The sequence below is a fragment of the Neospora caninum genome, chromosome VIII (assembly GCF_000208865.1).
Source record: "Neospora caninum Liverpool complete genome, chromosome VIII".
Taxonomy (NCBI): domain Eukaryota; phylum Apicomplexa; class Conoidasida; order Eucoccidiorida; family Sarcocystidae; genus Neospora; species Neospora caninum.
Window position 1 is genome coordinate 595,592 of NC_018395.1, and position 13,777 is coordinate 609,368.

The window sequence follows — 13,777 nt, forward strand, 5'->3', positions numbered from 1 at the left end:
CTATGCCTTTATGCACGCATGCAACCGCTTGCCAAGCATGCATATATATATATATATATATATATATATATATATATATATATCGGTGTCTAAGCATTTTTCAGCGATCTAGCCATGAAAGGGAGGGACCCTCCATTTCTCGCTTTTTCTCGCTAGGCGTGACCGTCCAGAGGCCATCTTTATCTCCTCTCGTCATCGCTTTTTCTGTAAAGAAACGCGTTTGCGGTTTTCCCGCTCTCATTCGATTTCAATTCTTAATTCTTCTCCCGCGTCTGCTTGTTTACCCTTTCTTCCTCGTTTTTTTCAGGTGGGACTTTGGGCCTTCTTCGTGGTCATTCGGATCGCTTGCGGCGCCTCGGGGTTGATTCTCTTCCTTCCCAGGTTCTCAGGGAAAGGGCGCCGAATGGGGAGCCTGAGCGCGTCTTCGCGATTCAAGAAAACTCTCGACAGCCGGATGCCGAGCACATCTCGGCACCTGGGAAAAGCTCACATGGACGACTTCAATGCCAGCTCTGGAAGAAACGAGCAGACGAAAAAGAGACAGAAACGACACGGCCGGGTGGGCCAGGAGTGCGGCGACGAAAAACAGACAAGCAGCCAGTACCAGAGAACGCTGACAGCTTCGTACCTACTTAGAGGCTCCGTGCATGCATGCATACATGAAAAATTCGCGGACACAAAGAGGAGAGCCGGCAACGCCCACCTCTGCGATATGCACATCTATCTCTCTTTCTACACACGTACACGTCAATATATATATATATATATATATACCGACATACACATGTATATACATCTATGTATATATGTGTATGTTTGCTCACTTGCATGATCGGAACTAAACATTTCGAGTCGGCTTCCCCCACGCAGTTTCACTTCGAACTATACATATATATACCTGTGTATATGCGCATATGGAACTCGAGTTTGGTCTTTTGCAAAGCACATAGACCTGAATTTGACGGAGAAAAGGCCGTCGAAACCGCCTACCGATCGACAAGCTTGGCGAGAGCGCCTGAAACCCAGAGAGGAAGGGAAGGGAAATCTTCGCCGCAGAGACGCTTTAAGTGCTGGCAGGTCACGCAGGCCACGTTGAGTGCGGCCACAGCGGCTTCGCGGCGCACGAAGAAATGCAACAACTCGCAGCTTGCCTGCCAGTCCACGACAAAAGAAGGGAAAGGAAATGAAACGCGGAAAAGAGGCAGGACAAAAAGAAGGAACGCGAGAAAAAGAAAAAAGGCAAAAGGAGGGGGAGAGAAAACGAGGCGCCGACGACCAAGCGAGAAACCTAGAGACAGCGTAGCACAACCTCACTCGCGGTCTCCCCTTAGTCCGGCGAAAAACCGGAAATAAGAAGAGGAGACACAAACCCACCCAGGGACCAGGAGATTGGATAGACATCACGCTTCACTGGTGACCCCGTAACTGGAGAAAAGGAAACCCTAGCCCACTGGCGTCGCTACCCCTCTTCAGTCACCTGAAAACATAAATATGTAGGCTCGCGCTTTCGAGCCGCAAACAGAACAGTCACCCGCATTCCATGCACACAGAGATACACGACTCCACAATACGCCACGTACCGAACTCTCGTGCGCCGACACGTAAACAAATATATATACATCTACGTATCTAGATATGTATATATATATATATATATATGCATAGAGAAATAGGTACAGAGGCATAGACAGTTAGATACCGATAAATAGAGAAAGGTAGAGACATGGGGAGACAGACAGAGATGCATAGAAAGGGACATAGATGTCGTGTCTTGTCTTTGTCGAAATTCATTGGAAGAGCAAGTATAGCGGCATCGCCGTTTTCTCTTCACCTGAGCAAAACAGGCATCTGGACAGCAGCAAGTGCTCAAGAGATTCGAGAGTCACCGAAACTTCCTTACCTTGCAAGAGAGGCCCAGTCGCAGTGCCAGGCCGTAGGACACGCACATCCCGCGCCAGTCGCCCAGCCGACAACACAGAGAGCCCCTGCACGAAAACGCGACAAGAATTGCATGCAAATAGGCAAAACCTGGCGTATCTCTCTCTGGACACGTTCTCGCACACAAAAGCATCGACCTTTCTGGACACCTACGTGCATCTTCTCCATCTTTTTTCGTTTTCTGCCGGCAAACGCAGGGGAAGAGGGCTGCTGCACACACTCGCACACTGCACGCCGGTCCAGGAAAGAGTCTCTTGGAGTTGCGCACGTGATGGTCGAGCCATTCCCGTCGCGATCTGCTTTCTCGACGGCTTCCTCCCCAGTATCTTGTTAGAATGCGGCCTCCAAAGCGTCTCTGGCTGAACAGGCGCGTGTGCATCGAGGCACACCTTTGGCCCTCTGTTTCTTCAGCTCGTCCCGCGCACTTCAACCTTGTTTTCGTTCGCCTCTTTCTTCCCCTTTCGGCAGACGCGTAGACGGGCAGAATGTATTGACAAAATAGATGTGCACGAACAGCTGGCCTCCTTCGATTCCTATGCCTTTTCTCTGCATTTTGCGTTTTCTCGTGTGCTGCCGTGCAAGTCTTTCTCTCCAGTTGCCCTAGCAGTGTTTTCCACACCGTAAGCCCCGTCAGGGACGCCGGTATGCGCCTTGACGGCAAACGTGGAAAAGGAGCGTCTCTTGGTCTCTCTTCTCTTTTTGTGTCTCTGCGTCGCCTTCTCCGGCTCTCAAGTCACCTCACCTGGTAACTAGAAAACTCCCCGCCTTCTCCACAAGGCTCCGGTTGTTGGCCTCAGACGCAGTTAACTGGGAGAGGAGACGAAGCTCCTCTTCATGTCCTTGCAACTGCGCGTAGAGATGCGCGTCACTCTCCAGAGCCTGCGCATGTGCCCAGACAGACGCGTCGAATCGGAAGGAGAGGCGAGGGAAATGGAGACAGAGTGGGGACACGAAAGAAAGCAGAAACCCGAGCAGCCGAGAAAAGGCGACGAGAAAGAGGGATTCGTCCTCCTCTTACGCGTTGCATGTGTGACTCAAAGCAGCCTGCTCGTGAAGAAGTGAAGTCGGACGAACCATTTGAGTCCAAGGCACGCATGCAGAGAAATGGGTCATGGTGCGCGCGCCTCTTCTTTTCTGTCCCCTTTCCACAGACTCACTTGCATTACTTTCTCCAGCATTTTCGACTGAGGCCTCAAAAGCGACTCGGGCAGCAGCGGCGCCTGTGCGTCAAGCCACGACCGTAGTGCATTCACCTTTTCTTCTCCGTCTTCTCGAACGTGCTCCGTTGTTCTCTCGCTCTTCTCTGTCGCCTGCCTTCTCTCTTGAGGCCAGCCGGTTGCTTCCTGGACCGCCTCTCTCGCTTCTTCCTCACTTCTTCGCACGGCGCCCTCTCCTTCCCCAACAGACGCAGCCGAGGAGACACGTAGAGAGGCAGCCGATAAGTTGGCACGCGAAGCAGAGGAACAAGTTGGGCTGAGAGAAGGGGTTTCTGGAAGATTCCTTTCTCCGTCCCCGACTGAGTCGAGGCTTCGCGAAGGCTGCGGCAGGCCGCCGTCGTCAGGCCGGCTCGCTGCTTCTCCGAAAGAAGCTGCAGGAGAGGACGGGTGAGACGGGGATGAAGCGGAAGCGCGGCTACTTCCGTTCCTCATGACAGGCAAATCCACCGCGGCTTGGTCAAAAGAAGCGCGGGCGGCGCACACCTCACCGTCACACTCTGAGGCTCGAGATGCTCTGTTTTCTGATTCGGCCTCGGCGCCACAACCCGCAGCAGAAGCCCAGCGATCGCCTCGCAAGTCGTCTCTCTCTCCGTGCTTCCTCGACTCTCCACTGTCGCCATCGCATGCCCCAGCGCGGAAACGCGTCTCCCCTTCAGCGTCGCTCTCTCCTTCCTCTCTTTCTCTCTCTCCACCTTGTCTTGCATGAGTAGACAGAGGGAAGGGCGAAGGCGTGAGGGCCCAGCTGAGGTGACGCGGAAGCGGTCGCAGAGGGGAGAAGAGACGCGAATGGAGAGCGAGAAGAAGGTCCAGGGAAATGTCGCGCTGGATCTTCGACAGGAGCTTGAACGCCTTCCGTTCAAAGTAGTCTAACCGCCCCCCCTTCGCGGAGTTGAGACTGACAGTCAGCCTCTCGAGAGAAGACGAGGTCGCAAAGCCAGCCATCAGCGGCGCAGACACGCGCAGCTGGCTAGCCGACCGAGGCGCAAGCGGTCGGCTGAGGGCGGAGTCTTGGCTAGCGAGAGCCGGTCGAGCCTGCTCTCCCGTCGTCAGGGCGCGAACGGCATCCTTCGTGCCACGTCTTGATCCACGCGAAGGTGAAGGTGAAAACGCAGCAAAAGACGAGAGAGGCGGGTGAGGAGCATCAGCGAGTGGAAGTCGGCTGTCTCCTTTCTCTCTGGGATGTCTTCCCTCGCATGGAGACGCGGAAGTACGCTGGTCAAAAGAGGGAGACGATGAAGGATGTCCTTCTCGCCCTGGAAAAGCACACAAGTCCTCACAACCGCCACGTCTCTCTCGCGAAGCGAACGAAGCAGGGCGTTCTCGAGCCTCTCGTTTCCTGTCCGGAGAGTCCCGTGCACCTTCGAGCCAGCGCTCGTCACCTTCAGAAACTGCAAGTGCAGTCAACGTCCCCGCTGCATGCTCGCCTTCACCTTCCCGCCAGCCTGCGCTCCCAAGCCTTTGGCTCTCACCGCCCCAACCACCCGCGGGCTTCCGTCTCTCTCCACTGTCTTTTCCGGCGGAAGACCCGGAACCTGCTAGATCCACGCGCTCTTCCTCGTTTCCGCGGCGACTTCCAAAAGCGACAGGAGACGGACTGACTTGCCTCGGCCGCGCCCCGCCAGACTGAAGAGACTGCCCCGGAGGCTCGCCTTCGCCTCCGCTGCTGGAGTGTCTCCTCTTCTCGGGGTCTACCTCGTCGAGGTCCGCCCAGAGAAACGTCAGGGCAGACACGTACGCCCCGAGATCGCTGTCGCGGTGCGCGTGCTCTGCCGCGCCTCCGCCGTTCTCTTCATCGCCTTCTGAGAGCCGCAGCGGGGCCGTCTTGCCCAAGCCGGAGGAATCCGACACCGGGGAAGAAAGAAACCAGAAATCGTCGTCGCAGGGCGGGAGAAGAAGGTGCGAGAAGCAGCCTGAGCGCTGCTGCGGCGGCTCAGTCGTTTCGTACTGGTGCACGTCAGGAGACATACCCTTGGTGTAGAGAGGCAGCGACAGAGGCACATAGGGCGCAGCGTTGAGGACGAGGAGAGCACGGGCGTAGTCTCCGCAAAAAACCAGCGCACGCGCCAAAGTCATCCAAAACGGAAAAAGAGTCGGCGACAGCGACACTGCATGCTCGGCTGCACGAACGGCCAGGTGGCCCCAGAGCGCCCGAGCTCCAGGGTCCAGTCTCGCGGGAAGCCGCGGCAGAGACGAAGAGACGGAGAAGCGAGAGAGCGAGGCTGAAGACGGCGAGAAAAAAGGGGTTTCGGGAGCCGCCCGGTTAGGCCAGAGGTGGGGCGGTGGCAGCCGTGTGGGGTATGTCTCCACATCCTCCCGCCCTGCTTTCTTCCCGCCGTCCCTCCCGTCTCTGTCGCTCTTCCTGCGGTCGCGTTCGCCACGTGCTTCGCCGCCAGGTTCGCCTGTCTCCTTCCGTTCTTCGTCTCCCTTTGTGAGCAGAACCTTCGCTTGGTACCGCAGGAAGCAGGCCTCCTCAGGGAAAGACCGAAGACTGCGAATGGCGATGGTCAGCGCGTGCGGCAGCATTTTCCTCCGACTGTAGGCGCGGGCGACGTGCAAGTGAATGAGAGGGGAGAGCGCATGCAGGGACGAGAGCGTCTCGACGATCTTTGGGAGCGAGGAAAAGGTCCGGAGCACGTGGCGAGCTAGGACTTCGCACAGGGCGTTCGTGCCCTGGCCGATCGACGGCAGCAGGCCGAGGTCGTCTCCGGAAGCAAAGAAGCGGCTCGCCAGCTCCACGAACTCTCGGCTTCTCCCCGGTTTGTCGAACACGGGAAACACCACCAGACAGCGAGACGGGTGAATGCGGGGGGGCACTTCCGCCCGCAGCATCGAAGACAGCAGCGCCGTCTCCCACGCAGTGTGCGGCAAGTCTCGCACGTCGCGCACATGCTGCCGCCGCGCCAGAATAGAAGCCGGCGGCGAGAGCGCGTTCGCAGGCGCCGAAGTCACCGCGGAGGCGTCGCCGATGCTCGAATGCCCCGCGAAGCCTGCATGCGGGAGAAGCGGCGGGACGTGCAGCGGCGCGGAAGGGAACGCGTAGCAGAAGACGGTGCCCGAAGCGCCAGGGCCTGGCAAGGCGCCAGGCAAGGCAGGCGAAGCAAAAGGCGGCGACGCGAACAGGAAGCGCGACTTCGAGCCGGCGCTAGACGGCAGGCGGACTTCCACGCGAAGGTCCACTTGGTGGAAGACGTCAAAGGTACAGTAGACCCCGCCGAGGATTTGCCACTTGCGGCCGAACCAGCTGAAGCAGGGAAAGGCAAAAAGCACCAGGCGCGCATGCGAAGTTTCCACGCGAGGACGCACCCCGCCGTCCCGGGTAGGATTTCCCGTACCAAGCCCCGCGCGAAGCGGGTCCGACGCACGGCCAGGAAAACCCCCCACCCAAAGCTTGGAGCTCCTGATCTCGGCAGTTCCCAAACGCGAGACGGCAGTTCCCCGCATGGGGCCCTCAGCCGAGGGGCGAGGACGCATAAAAGTGTCTGTGTCGGTTCTTTCTCCCGCGCGGTCTCCCCGAGAGTGTCGACACACCTATTCCTGCGAAGCACAGCGCCGCCTCTCGACCGACCCAGGGCGAGAACGCCGAGTCACGAGAAAACGCTTTGCACAAAAAGGCTCCCCGCGTCACTCTCTTATGAATTCGCGGCCCCAGCTCTCAGAGAGTCTTGGAGACGCACTGACGCCACGCATGCGTCTGTCTCCTCAGCTGTGTCAGTCTCGCCGAAGAAAAACACGGTGAAGGACTCCCGAATCAGAGAGGGGTGAGGCACATCCTCGTATCTCCGCGGCCGGAGTCGCGTTCACATTCCTCCCAGGCGCCAAGCCCACGGCAGACGAGATCGCTACCCACGCACAGACACAGCGGGAGAGAAGAGGAAGAGGCTTGTCGCCAGCTGGCCTCCCGACTCAACATGGAGACGTGTCATCCTGCCTCTCCTGCATGCAGTGTGTTTTCTCTCCTGCTTCGCCGCTACTCCTTTTCCACCGTGCGAGACGCGCATGCCGACATGCAGACCTTTTTTTAGGTGACAAGGGAGACTGGCATCCAAGGCGGGCGATTCCTGATCGCACACCTACCTCGTCTCTGATTCCTGTTTCGCCACTTGGCCGTAGATGTAGGCCGCGAGGGCGGCGGGCTGAGACGTTTCGAGGCCGAGGACATAGCTACAAAGGCACAGGTAGGCAAGAATGAGCAGGCATCTGATTTCACCGTCCCCTATCTTTTCGCTTTCGCATGCTCCCTGGCCTGTCTCGTTCTCTCCGCACGCGTGTGCCCGTTGTCTCTCCCTGACTCTCTGAAGCGCGCGCTCAAATTTTCTCTCGCATGTCGCTCCCTCGGTTTCCCCCTCTTTTCGACTCCCCCGTGTCTTCACATCAGCACGCGCCTCGTCGGGTTCTCCGGCTGTCTGTCTCGGCTGACTTCTATGCGTCTCAGAGACAGCATTTCGCACACCTCCCGATCAGAGGTCTGCGCCCGATACGCCTTCGTTACTGTGGCAAGTCCGCGAAAAACGAATCGAAACAGATCGCAGAGCTCCTCTGCTCCCTTCCTCCTGGTGCTCGGTGTCTCCCTTCCTCCGTGGTCTTGCGCGTGAAACAAGGAAGACGCAGCGCCGAAACGCCCCGAGAAACAACGCAGCCGGGGACAGGATGAAACGGGAGGACAAACGGCGAGAACGAAGAGCGAAACTGCACAGAAAACGAGAAGGGTACTGGGGTTCACTTGCTTACTGGCAAAAGAGCACCGCCTCGCTCGTGCGGGGCGCGTCATCGTGGGAAGACGACCCGAAGAACGTCGCCAAACTCCTGTCTTTCTGAACTTTTTCCAGGCAACACAGATCGGGAGGTCCTAAGCCATCGAAGTCTCCTGCTCAGGGAACGGCGAACGCAAGACAAAACGGAGAGAAAAGCCTCAAGAGCAAGCAGTGCACATTCGCGTCACGTCGACGAGAGGGGGGCCGTGTCTCGGCGCTGCCTCCGCACCGGAGATCGCGGAGTCTTGCCCCGTCGGAAATGCGTCTGGAAAGGAAAAGAACTGTAAAGGAGCCAGAGAGCACGAGGTTAAGGAAGAGTGCGGTCGCAGAATAGCCTACGCCGAGAGAAGGGGGAACTCCCGGAAAGAACGCAACAGAGAAGAGAGAGTGAAGGCGCTGCACACTGAAGACGTGCAGGTTCGCCTTCAGAAATCGGAGGGCCCAGCTGCCAAGGGAGACACGGAAAGGTTCGCCGAAGAAAAGGCACAGCAGTGTCAACGCCGAGGGGACGGGAGAGGGAACGACGGAACGCGAGGAAACGAAGGAAGAGTCCCAAGACTCGACTAGGGAAGCCTGTAGCTTCGAGAAAGACAACGCAGCAAAGTCGTCAATTTTGTTAGAGGACGAGCAGTCTTCACTGCGTCAGCGAGACAGCAAACGCGTAGGGCGCGGTTGAACAAAAAGGGAAATGGGTTTCCGGCGTCTTCGGTCGCAGGGCGGAGACAGATGGCCCGTCGACCCAAGCGGAGAGAGCGAACGGTGACAGGAAACGGCAGAAGGAGGCGCGACGGGAAGCAGATCCTTCCGCCGTCGAAGCGAGAAGCCAGGAGTGAAGAAGAGAAAAGACTTGCAAAAACGCAAAGGAAATGCATGACAGAAGTGTTTGAAGCAGTATTTTCGGGTAGTCGAGACCCGCGTGTCAGGGGCAACAACAGGGGCCCGAGGACAAGCGAGCAAGAACAGAACGCGAGGGACACCGAGAGAAGAGAGGCCCAGAGCACAGATAACACCGAGAGGAGACAGGAACGGGAGGACAGCGAGAAAACGGGGCGGAGTGCGTTTGAGGAACTGCGGAAGCCTTCTGGGGGCCAAGGTAGCTGAAGAAGAGAGCGAAGCGGCCTGAAACGCGCAAAGGGTGAACTAGCGGACAGCACGTGTCTCACCTGCGATAAGCGTCGCGTCTCGACTGGCCAGCAGAGATCCATGGTAGTCAACAAACTCTCGGCAATCCGCGATGCACCGTGACATGCTGCCTTTCACCCGCGAGCGGCATCGCAGTGCCGGCTCAAACACCCTTGGAGACCATGGATAGGTTTGCGCGAGACAAGATGGCGACAGCGAAGCTGCGCGAGCGGAGGCACCAAAAGCAGAAAAGGAGAGATTTAGAGCGATGAGTGGTAGCGACTTTTTGGCGAGAAACACTGAACACACGGGTGCAGAGAAGAGGATGCCAGCGGCGTCTCGGGTCCGTAGAACCGCCTTCAAGGACAAGACAGAAACTGCTGGGGGAACGAACTCTGCCAAGAGCACGGCAGCTTGAGTTCCCCTACTCCAATGTGTAGTGTTGTCTGAAACAGAAACAAAGGAGAAGTCGCTCGGTCCTCCGCGGGAACGCAACTCGGCATCCTAAAGTCGGCAGTTTCCATGTAGATGCGGAGAAGGTGCTAACGAACTACACAGGAGCTTTCTGTGGCGGGAGATCGGGGAAAATCGACACTTGGGCGAGTGGATACAGCGTCGGGAGAGCGCATGCACGTCAGGAATTTGACCGCAGGAACACAACGGTGAGAGGCAAAATGAGCGGGACTCGAAAGGGTTTTGAAACCACAAACGCGGTGTGTGGTAGACATCTAGCAGAAGCGTATTGGAAACAACAATGGAAACGACAAGGATCGCGACAATGTGGAGATGTTCAGCCTGCCGAAATGAATGGGTGGCTTCTTCTGGTATCTCCAAGAAAGAGGCTGCGGTTTTCAAAAGATCCTGTAAGGACACACCTTGGGGGCGGTGCTGAAGAACCGACAGAACAACACTGTGCGAGTCGAAAAGTGTGTTTCCCTTCTAATACTGTCTTTCCAGTTTTCTGGACGATCTGTGTGCAGATCTGGTGGGGAAAATGACGGAAGCTCCACCTTTTTTTCGTTCTTGGAACAAAAGGAGCCCCAAGACGACGTGGCTGGTCAGGACGAACCTCGACGGTGTGCATGCAGAGCCGGAAACCATTCCACAGGAGGCTAGTGATTCGGTCCCTCAAAACTTCCTTCTTCGAGACTCCGACAACTTTTACCACAATGATCAAGGATTTCGCCAGTCAACAAACACAATTGAAACCTTCTTTTTGGAAAATCTCTTACGGGCTGTCGTACCGTCGTCGCTGGTACCTTTAGCAGCGTGTAGTGAGTTCATCGGCTGCATACGACTTACATCATTCAAGGGCCTTTTTCGAGGATTACACACGGAAAACAACGCTTGAAGAGACTGCGTCGTCCCTGCCCCTGACTTAGCAAAAGCAAAGCCTCAACGTGTAGCGATGCCTCAGCTGGACGTGGTGGCTGCTTACTGTTCACCTCTCCTGGCAACAAATGGTGGTCTAATTTCTCCTGGATGTTTGCGGCCACCAGAATTTCATATTTGACTGGCCCAAAACTAGAGGCAAAAAACAGATTTACGGCTGGTAATCCCCTCGACGATTGGCGAAAATTCAGTTCCCAGCGGAGAAAGCATAATCGAACTGACGCTAAGCCGAGATTGACGGGATACTACGAGGCAGTGTAGACACTTCTACGCCGTTTTTCTAACGTGTTTCAGCGGTATCGTTGGTTTCCGGGGGTTCCATTATCCATTTAAAGCGATAGAGTGTCATCCTGGGTGTCAGCTGTACAGGGAAGAAGGACGTGAAGAAGCGTAGTGTTGCTCTCTTCTCGGTAGCGTTTGGGGGTGCTAACGGTATGACGAACATGGCAATAACCCCGCAGTAAGCAGTGAGGGTTAGATGGTCTGCTGTAGTGTGGGAACGGGTAGGCAACTCCAGCGATGCGCATATTTGTCAACAATGGTCTCAGTCTTCGGTCGTCTGAACCACACTAGGCGCAAACGGATTCCGAGCAACTCGGGAGGTGAGCGTAGGACCATCATCACCTCCGGAGGTGCTAGCTCAAAAGATACTGTTCGCTACTATGACTGCCGCTGTTTGTGTGGCGCAGCAAGTGCAGAAGCGTTAATGTCCTCGGAATAAGTCACACGCTTCACTGGCAAAACAGGCCAGCCTGCTGTCACCGAGTACCCGTTCTGTCCTGTCACCCGGGTACGCTGGTAGTCCCACTTTGTCCCGTCGAACGTGGCAACATGTATCAAAACAGGAGAATTCCAAAAAATGTTTGTGCTGGACAGGAATGCCTTCTGCGCATTAACCTGACTGGCAATCGCCGGTATCCCAAACACAAAAACGAAAATTCCGCACCTGGTCTGCAGATGAAAGACGGTCACGGGGCTCATAAAACGGTCGAATTAAACCGTATGAAAAACTCATTCTTTACTAATCGACTGTAACTGCGGAATGTCTGTCTTGAATTGGGGGCAGGCATGTGTAATTAGACATAAACAAACAGCTGGAAATGCTGGAAAGAAGAGAAAAGTGCGACTGCCCAGGAAAATGGCATGCATCACGGCCCCTGCTCCTCTTCGGCAGTCTGCTTCTCTGGATGCTGTTCAAAAGCTTCAGGTTCTGTGTCCACCCGTGTCGTCGAAGTTTCAACGGTATCCACGTCATGTTGGAGCTTGTCAAACATGTCCCGGGGCGTTTCGCTTGTCACCTTAAACGTCTGTTCCGCAGTTACCTTTTGCATGGCTGCTGACATGTTGAGTAGATTGTTCACCCCTTGTCGATTGTAATAACCTACCCAGGCCCAGCCTGGGAATTTCAGCGTCGCCGGTTGGTAGGTGTAAACCTGGACAAGCCCAAACTTGTTCAATTGCTTTTCAAGCTGCATCTGCAAATACAACAAACATCAAGCGCTCAACAAAGTGATACTCCCATGTTTTTGACTTCCTTACTAGCCTTCCCACACTATTGCAAAAGACTCGGGAGTAGTGCATGAATATCACGTCAACACACAAGGTCTGTGTTTGCTGTAATTCAGACGAGAAAAGCTTGAGAGGTTTCTTTCCCTTCCACGCCAAGATTCAAAGACTGTTTATAAGGGTAGGCACTAACAGGAGGAACAGGCGACGCTCTCAAAGCCGGAGACAATTGCCACTGTGGAGGCTTTCACGTACTCAGTCCTATACCTTGCGTCAGAAGAAAAGCAGTGTCATCAAAAGTCAGATATGAACGTCACTAGGAAATGATGTGCTGCAGAGTAACAGCGCCGCTCGTTAGTGACTAAAAATCGCGTTTCTCCTTCCATATGCCTCCTCATTGTTGCCATTTAGACAGAGACTGCTGTTTTTCACGGTCAAAGGAAAATAAAAGCGAGGATCGTCTGTCGATGTACCTCAGAAACGCCGGGGGCAATGTTGAGAATGAAACATCTTGTGGCAGGGTCTGTGAACTTGAACCCTCTAGCATACACAACATCAGCGGCGCGTGGCTCCATGTCGTACTAGACGCTGTTTTAAGGAAAGCTAATGAATCTCTCACTCGTTGCCAAACGTTGAAATCTGTTCGAGTTCACGGAAGCTACGTGCACGATATACCTAGTAGATGTTGATCCTAGTCACTATTGGGGAATATTCTGAGAGTAGCACGCCACCGACTACAGCCATCATTCTCACGAGCGGGGGAACTGCGACGCTGGTGAACGCGAATAGCGATTCTCGAGACGCGCACGCGAGACATAGAGAGGCGTAACCTAGAGACGGGGGGGCGACGGGGGGCGGCGGCCGTACAACATCACGTTATGAATTGGTTATTTGGGGATGGATTCGTGTGTGCCTATGTCTGTGAAGCGAGTCTCCAACGGTGTCGTCTAGCAAGCGATGAGGCGTACAGCTCTGGCTACCTCCTGGTACCGTCGCCGGGTACCCCCCCTTAAACGAACCCCCTTTAAACAATTCAGCTGTATACCGCGTCGCTGTCCTTTTAAGAAATTTACTTTCTCGAGCGTTCGGGGTCAACCGTCTTTGCGTAGGTGGAAAACTGCTTGACTCACGGACGAGTTGTCAAATGGCACCGCTACTTCATCCCTCCGCACGTGCGTAGTGCTTGTCAGATGACCATCCCGCTCGTGTGCAGGAGCAACGTTGCCTGCATCCGGGTCCTTTGTCACCTGGTTTGTCACATGTAGTTCCATGGCAGTTGCCACATCGTGAACTCAGTTTTCCAGCAGGGAACAGTACGGCATTCTCCTTTGCTTAGGTCGACCATTATAGCACGCCACCCCGCGAAGACAGTGTTTCGGCCTCCCAACGGTAGCATCAGGCGACGCTGACAGGGTGCTGCACGTGTTTCGTACCTGCCCCCGTGTTCGATGGCTCGTACATGGGAAACAGGCACCGCCGATCTTTATTTAAGCTGTCCATTTGCTGTACTGTCCTGTCATGCAGTGACACCAAACATTCCGTAGCAGAGTGACACACCCGTGCAGGGTCATGTTCAAGGATGTTACTCAGCAGCTATGATTTAAACGCAACAAAGTGCCAGCAACTCAGTGCACTTAAGTATCGTAATGCATACTCATCGGCATGTGCAATCCAGGGTTTAGTGCTTGAATCAGCAGATGCTGCTAAACCTTATCGTCTGGTATTCAGTGTAACTTGCAAGGACAAGACCAGCAATCTGTTTGCATTCACTGCGTCCTACGTTTGTAGCCATGTTGCGTGTTTTGTGATTGCATACAATCGGGTCCACGTTGTGCGGCCTCAACTTCACTG

At 55.2% G+C, this 13,777-nt stretch overlaps 2 protein-coding genes across 2 annotated transcripts; both read right to left on the minus strand.

The window, feature by feature from the left end:
* Positions 1-303: 303 nt before the first annotated feature.
* Positions 304-9,154, minus strand: NCLIV_030810 (conserved hypothetical protein; the record flags this gene model as incomplete). The annotated part of the gene is made up of 8 exons (XM_003883277.1): positions 304-475; positions 991-1,151; positions 1,901-1,985; positions 2,681-2,817; positions 3,096-6,396; positions 7,230-7,316; positions 7,884-8,019; positions 9,070-9,154. The coding sequence occupies 8 exons, from the start codon at positions 9,152-9,154 to the stop codon at positions 304-306; spliced, it is 4,164 nt and encodes a 1,387-aa protein (XP_003883326.1).
* Positions 9,155-11,568: 2,414 nt separating this feature from the next.
* On the minus strand, positions 11,569-12,501 carry NCLIV_030820 (conserved hypothetical protein; the record flags this gene model as incomplete). The annotated part of the gene is made up of 2 exons (XM_003883278.1): positions 11,569-11,895; positions 12,400-12,501. The coding sequence occupies 2 exons, from the start codon at positions 12,499-12,501 to the stop codon at positions 11,569-11,571; spliced, it is 429 nt and encodes a 142-aa protein (XP_003883327.1).
* Between the last annotated feature and the right edge of the window lie 1,276 nt (positions 12,502-13,777).